At 57.0% G+C, this 7,166-nt stretch overlaps 1 protein-coding gene across 1 annotated transcript; it reads right to left on the reverse strand.

Annotated features, from left to right (window-relative positions):
- Positions 1–3,139: 3,139 nt before the first annotated feature.
- NKX2-3 (NK2 homeobox 3) lies at positions 3,140–6,727 on the reverse strand. Its single transcript, XM_030335464.1, has 2 exons — positions 6,189–6,727; positions 3,140–4,706 (listed from the first exon to the last, which is right to left on the reverse strand). Exons 1-2 carry the CDS (start codon positions 6,547–6,549, stop codon positions 3,961–3,963), a joined length of 1,107 nt encoding a protein of 368 aa, XP_030191324.1. The 5' UTR covers positions 6,550–6,727; the 3' UTR covers positions 3,140–3,960.
- Between the last annotated feature and the right edge of the window lie 439 nt (positions 6,728–7,166).

Here is a 7,166-nt window from a genome sequence, read left to right on the forward strand (position 1 = left end):
AAGGAAATCCTTCAGCGAAGAGATGGGAGCTATTTATACGCGGGGACTTCAGGCTCTGGAGAAGAGTAGGGAGTAGGGAGGGAGGTGGTTCAGTCTGACTTAAGTATCTCGAGACACGCAATCTTTGTGGAAGCCAATCCATAGAACCAACTCTGTTTCCTCTACCACAGTCACACGCCTCTTTTCCAAACAGGGAGGATGCAGAGTGGAGGAAGATTAACTCGGGCCAGGAGGAAACCGGGCAAGGAAGGTGGGGATCTGGCGCTGGGAGCATCTAGAGGCCATGGCCTGCAGGATACAGACTAGGTGGGAGAAAAAGGAGCTGCTTACCTAGGAAACCCCCGGCGGAGTGAGGGCAACTGTTCCTGGAGCCTTGGGTTCCTAGAGCGCAGGCGATGAGATCCAGCCTCGGAAGTGAACACTCCTAGAGTGCAGGGCAGCATCTTGATCACCTACCATACCCTTCGCCTAGCAAATATTAGAGAAGCGGATTGGGTCCCAGATTCATCACACACATCTTGGCTTTCCACCCCTCTCTGCCTGAGTCCTCGCTCTCTTCCCTATCTCATGTCCCTCCCATGCCCTAAACTTTGTGCCCTGGTGTGTCAGGTCATCACCAAGTTCTCAGCTTCCTTTCCTACGGTTTAAACTGTAGGGTGAGGGGTGAGAATCTCTTGCAGGAAGCTGGGTCCCCAGGCAGCATTGCAGGGTACAAAGGCAGGACATATCTCTGGGATCTGCATGGGTTGTGTGTCCTCTGCAGGCAATTTCAGGTGGTTGGCCCTGCCCAGGTGGGTCAAGAGTCCAGCTCAGCATTTCCCTTGCAGCCAGGACTCAAGGCCGCAGCTCCACATCACTGGGGCCACTGCATGTGCTGGGGAAGGTGGTGCTTAAGGACACTGGCCCCCGATCCCCTACTTACTGTGTTATCTGTCCCGGAGGAAAAAGATGTCAACCTGGTCCCTCATGACCTCACTAGGACCTCATGAGGAAGGAGAGAAACAAATAACTCTTTGCAGGACACTATGTTGTGATATTGGAAAGTACCTAAGACTCTGGTGGCATATATGAGGGAGTGATTGCCCCCACTTGGGTGGTTCAGGAAAGAAGCTTGGCCTTGAAGGAGGAGCAAGAGTTCACCAGAAAGACAGGGTGGAAGGTCATTCCATTCCTTACCACCAGGAGGGTGAGTGCAGAGACGTGGAGGTTACAATGGCAAAGCACTATTAAGACTGGCTTCCCTTTTGTCATTCAGGTATTAACTTAAATGTAATCTCAACTTGGCTTGCTCTGATCATCTACTCCAAAAAAACCCACTCCCTTCAGCATTTGGTTTTATTTCCTTTTAAAGAATTTATCTACTATTTTTCCATTTACTTGTTTGTTGTCTAACTCCGTCCCCCCCATGCACACTCTTTAAAATAAACTCCACAAATATAAAATTAAATTAAATTAAATTAAAAACTCCACAGGCCTGCAGACATTGTATTTTTTTTTTCACCATCCCCAGCATTCAGAACAGTGCAAGTGAACATATATTAACAGGTGCTCAGTAAATACTGTTGGATGGATGGATGGATGGATGGATGGATGGATGGATCAGTGGTTCCAGGCTACAGGTAGGAACGTGTTAGGAAGTGAGAATTCCCTCCCCAGCCTTTACCCTAAGCAACTTATGGGAATGTAACAGCTTCAGAAAAGAGGGCTCCCTAGGAAGGGGGTTGGGGGCGTCCCGGCGGCTACAGGGGTGGTGGGAGGAGTTGACCTAGCTCCAGGGAGGCGTAGGAGAGAAGGGAACTGGCGGCAAGGAGGTGAGGGACCGCCAAACTGGTGCACTATAACTCATGCTCAGGGTTTTTCTGCCTCGGAAGAGGTGAAGGGAGGGAGGTTCTTCGCCCCTAGGCGCCGCCTTTCCAGCCTCCCGCTAGGCCTCTTTGGACTTGTCCAAGCCTCATCCTGGGCGGTCAGCGGGTTTTGGAGGATTCCCTTGCCTGCCTGCCTCCCTCTTTTCCCTCCTTTCCTCCCCTCCTTTTTCTTCCTCCACCAGGTCTCTGCAGATTCCCCAACCCGGCGGCCCCGCAGCAGCCAAGCAGCCCCCGCCCCCTCCTGTAAGGGCGAAATTGCTAAACTTGTAGCAATAATGACCCTGCATTCAGGCCGCCGACTCCCGCTGAACGTCTCCGCGCCGCGGCCGGCCGGCCTAATCAGTGCGCCCCTCCCTGCTGCCCGCCCAGCCCCCGTCCCCCCTTGCCGCTCCCTCCCCCAGCGCACAAAAAGTGGGGAACAAAACCCCCGCGCATTTCTCCGTCCCTCTGTTGAGCAGACTGCTACACAAAGCCCCCGCTCTGAGAAGCAATGGGGAGCTCGGGGGGGACGTCAATCCCGACGCGCTGGGGTTTTTGTTCGCGCAGGGGACTTCGCCTTCCTACCACACCTTTTGTTCGGGACTCCAATAAAAAGCCATTCTTTCCGCACCTTCCCGGCCCGGAGCCGTCTTTCAGCGAGGCCCGGCCCCACAATGGCGCGGCGCTCTGAGGCCTCCCCATTCACCCGCCTTGGCACGCTCACAATCGGCCGTGTGGCAGCACAGACCTCGCACAGGCATTCTCCGCAAGTGACAAGGAGCCGCATAAAGCCGCGGCCGCCGGGGGAGAAGGGAGGGCGGCCGAGGGGGAGAACTCGGCCGCGGCGGGGCGCAGCGCCCCTGGGCGCGCTAGAGGCCCCGGCGGCGGCCGCTGAAGGAACCGCCTTCCCGCCGCCTACAGCTGGGCCGGGGGGCGAGGTTTCCTTTTCCCTGGCGACCTTCGAGGTGGGGCAGAGTCTAAGTCTTGGTCTAACGCAGGCCCAAACACTAGCCCAAGCATCTGGGTAAAAGTTGTGGGGATTACAAAGCCGGGACCTCAAAAGGCCCTGAGTCTCCGACCTGTCCTCCCACAAGAGAAAAGAGAAATTAATGAACAAAACCAAGAGGACACAGACTTGCAGCCCAGGGGCTGGCCCAGGAGAGGCCAGGCCTGCGATCGCCCAGGAAAGATTGCTTTCCCTTATGCACCTTTTCATTGCCTATCCTTCTCCCCCCGTTTAAAGGATCCCTCTCCACTTTGGGGAGCGAAACAAAGTCTGCAACCAACGGTTTGGAAATATTGCACCTTGTTTATTGACTCCTGTAGTGTATGGCAGCGGGTGTGTACACGGCGTGTGGATATAGTTATAGATATATTATATGTGCTGAATACAGAATATGAAACAGAAAGGAAACCTGGTAACACCTCCGGTGGGCCACCAGCTCCCGGATTTGTTCAGACCCCCTAATGTTTGATCATGCCTCGCTTGTTTATCTCGCAGAGTTCTACCCCCTGACAATCCGGAGATCCAGGCCGAGGTATCTGCTGCGGAGGGCAGGCGGTTGGGAAAAGGAAAACTGACTGTGGTGTGGCGCTCCGGGCCGCAAAAGGGGCAGAGGGGTGGGTAAGGCTTGGGGATTTCTCAAGCCACGACACCCATTTTTCTCTCCTTCATGCCTTTTTTTTTTTTTTTTCTTTTTGTCCTTGGGTTTTCTGCCGACATTTCGCGGAAGCCGCGGGAAGGCCAAGGGGAAAGAAGGCCTTCTTGGTTTGGGAGAACCAAACGGCAGCCAGAGTCCCAGCCTCTCGCACTCACTTCGGGGCCAGAGTCGGGGCCATTGTCCACCCCGGCACCCAGCCGGAGTTTCTGCCTCAGAGACAGTCTCCGCGACCGGTCTCGGGCATCCTCCTCGCCCCTCATCCCCCTTCCTCAGGCTTCGCGCGAGCTGTGCTCCGGAGCCCTGGGGATCGAGACGTGTCTTTTGTTGTTGTTGTTTTGTGTGGCTTTTTTTTTTTTTTAACAAGGGGACCTGGCCCTAAGGTCCAACCTTTCTCGCGCTTCAGTCCCGCGGTGCCAGGCTGCAGTGGGGCGACTGCCGCGTGACCAGCCGCGTGCCTACCAGGCCCGGATGCCCTGCAAGGTGCCCTGCGCGCAAGCAGCCCCGGTCGCCGCACCCTGGTGCAACGGCTGCGCGCCGCCGCCACCGCCAAAGCCGCCTAGGTTGCTCACGTTCACAAAGGGGCCGCCTCCGGCAGCGCTGCAGGCGGGCTGCATGGCCGCGGCCGCCGCGGAGGCCCCGCCGCCGCCGCCGCCGCCGCCGCCGCCGCCTGCCGGGTACGCACAGCCGTAGCTGCCGCTGTAGGCCGCCGCGGCGGCGGCGGCGGCAGCGGCGGCGGCGGCGGCGGCGGCCGAGTTCCCATAGCCATAGGCGGGGAAGCTGTTGTAGGAGTAGGCGCCCGCACCCACGCTGTAGGGCGCGCCGTAGGCTTGCGCGCCCGGCGTGACGCACGGCTTGCCGTCCCGCACCAGCACAGGCACTGCCACGCGGCGCGGTGGCGGCGGGGGTGCGTGCGCGCCCAGCTCCAGAGACTTGTCCTGCCGCTGTCTCTTGCACTTGTACCTGCGGTTCTGGAACCAGATTTTCACCTGCGTGGACGTGAGCTTCAAGCTGCTGGCGAGGTGCTCGCGCTCGGGCGCCGACAAGTACCTCTGCTGCTTGAACCTGCGTTCCAGCTCGAAGACCTGGGCTTGCGAGAAGAGGACCCGGGGCTTCCGGCGGCTGCGTGGCTTGGGTCTCTCGCTCTCCTCCGCCGCCTTACAATCCCCGGCCGCCTCCAGAGGCTTCTTCAGCTGGCAGCTTTCTGCGGAAGAAGCAAAACAAGAGCGTCCCTTAGCAGTTCCCAGCCTAATCGCGGTTCCTATCCCAGCGCACTGTGGCCCTTTGGGCGGCAGCGTGGAGCATGCGGTAGTAAATGCCTGGACTTTCTGGAAAGTTTGTGGTTGCTGGCGCCATGGGACCCCGCGACATCCCAGGCACCCTCAGAACGCCCTTAGAGGGTGGAGGCACGTTCCATGGGGAGGGGTAGTTCGCCTTTATTTAGAACTTGAGCATCAGCGAGAAAGAGATTACTCTGTATTAAATGTGCGGCTCGGCGTGCTAATGACTGTTTTCAGGATGAAAGCTTGCAACTATATCATAACTATAGAGTATTTGCAAGCTTGTTAGCCTTCCACTATGTTAAGGATAGTCAAAGGTGTGAAGCATGTTGGTATTTGGGGGCTGGTGTGAGTTGCGTGAAAAATCTTTGTTAGAAAATGCTTGAGTGTAACGCTCCTGTATTGCCTAGGAACTTTTTTTTTTTTTTTTTGCTTTTAAAAGACAACATGCCCCCGGCTAAATGCGTGACGATGAGTGTGTTACCTTTGAGAGAAAAAAAGAAATTTGATTAACTGATTTAGACCGTATTATGTGGATTTTAGGCCCAGGGGAACTGTCAGGAGTATAGGCCTTGGCTGCTGCCACATCAGACCTCCTCTTGGGAAAGACATTCTTTGATTCTCTCCCCTCAGAAGCAAACACTTCCTTGGAAGCTGTATTCAGTTATCCTGTCTTCCCTACCCAATTCACCTCCCATCCTATGTGAGCAGCTGGGATCTAGGACTACGTTCGGCGCGTTTTTCACTCAGCCTGCAGCCCCACAGCCTGGGACACAAAGCATAACATTATGAATTTTCAAAAAACTCCCCCGTGTGAACATACTGCACACGGGAATGGACTGGGTTCCCACGCTCTCGCCCGGACTGTCCCTTCCCTCTCTGCCCGGTGCCTTGGGGTCCAGGACACTGAACTCCAAGCAGAGAAGTGAGGAAATCACTTGGCTGGTCTCTACCAAAGTTCCTGCGCCCTGCCAACACAACCTGCTTGGATCATCTTTTTTGGAGAAGAGGGGACCTCTGTCCCGGCCTCAAAGAACTCGTCTCACGCTAGGGGGAAAAGAGGAAGAGCTGTCTCTCTAGCTGCTGGATCCTGACTACTGAACCCGTGTTTGCTTATCGGCCTCAGGGCAGCAATTACTTTCCCTTCCTTCCCTTGGGGGCTTGCATCGCCTCTCCTCTCCGGGAGGCGGGAGGCGTAGTTGTCGGGGTCACCTCGTCCTTCTCCCTCTGACCCGGCTCGCTCGCAGGCACCTGCGCTTTGCGGAGCTGTCGTTGACCAGGGCGAGGCATGACCCCAGCCAAAGGTTAAAGGGCGGGAAGCACTGCTGACAAGGTTTGTGGGCTGTTTGCGGGCGCTCCGCCATTGCTCCAGATGTGCGGGGGCTTTTCTTTCCCCCTCTACTCACTTTGGCTCCGGTCCCTCACGACCTCGGGCTCCTCTTCATGTTCCTTAGGCCCGCTACACGAGTCTCGCAGGACTGTGTGGACGTAGCTCTGGGGACAGAGCCCCGAGCCCCCGTGGCCATCGGCTGTGGCTAGTGAGTTCAAATAGGATAGTTTGTCGCCCTCTTCTTCCTCGTCTTCTTCCCCTCCGTCAGAAAATTGAGTCCCCTCGGTGGCGGCCAGCATGCACGGTGCGGAGTGGAAGTGGTGCTCCAAGTCCGCCTGCAAGTGCGCGCCGTGGAAGTGCTGTTGCTGCTGCTGCTCCAGATTCAAAATGTCTTTGACTGAGAAAGGGGTGGAGGTGACCGGGCTTGGTAACATCATCAGGGCCACTTAATTGTCCAGTCCAAATACTCAATAAATCCCGGCGGGGGCGGGGAAGTAGTGCAGCGGCTCCAGCTCTCCTTCTGGACTCTGCCGCTGCTGCCGAGTCGGGTTTTTGACAGACGCGGTCCCGCTCCAGTCTAAATCGCCTCCATTGGCCCGGACCTGGGGGTCTGGGTTTTGTTACAGCCACTGCAGGGACTGGAGCCGGGGCTGCGAAGCCTGTGTCCGGGGGTCGTGCGTCACGTCGGGGGCGGGGCTCTCGCCTCGGCCTCCCTCCGCATTGGCTCCGGCTCATGTGGGCCACGCCCCCCGCATCCACTGTGTGGGGTGCTGTGGCGCTACCAGAAATAAAGGACTAGTATAGAGTCGTGAAGTCCAAGTCGTTGTGGGTAAGGCTGCAATGCCCCGGGTGCCCGAACTACCGATTCCCGCCCCGCCTGGCTGTACCTTCCCGGCCGGGGCCAGTTCCGGGAGGCTTCCTGTCCATGAGCCAACTGCCAGGAAGAATGGCCCAGGAGCGTGGCTTTTCCCAGCTGCTATGGGGCAAGAAAACTTCCTGGCCCATAAATACCGGCCACAGGATTCCCAAGAAGACGGATTGTTTTGTATATCTA

This window comes from Lynx canadensis, chromosome D2 (genome assembly GCF_007474595.2).
Source record: "Lynx canadensis isolate LIC74 chromosome D2, mLynCan4.pri.v2, whole genome shotgun sequence".
In the NCBI taxonomy this organism is placed as follows: domain Eukaryota; kingdom Metazoa; phylum Chordata; class Mammalia; order Carnivora; family Felidae; genus Lynx; species Lynx canadensis.

Excerpts from the sequence above, each read along its gene's own strand:
- NKX2-3 (XM_030335464.1), bottom strand. The coding sequence starts at position 6,549 with ATGATGTTACCAAGCCCGGTCACCTCCACCCCTTTCTCAGTCAAAGAC. Across the intron at positions 4,707-6,188 it reads CGTGAGGGACCGGAGCCAAA|AAAGCTGCCAGCTGAAGAAG; the intron begins GTGAGTAGAGGG and ends CTTCTTCCGCAG.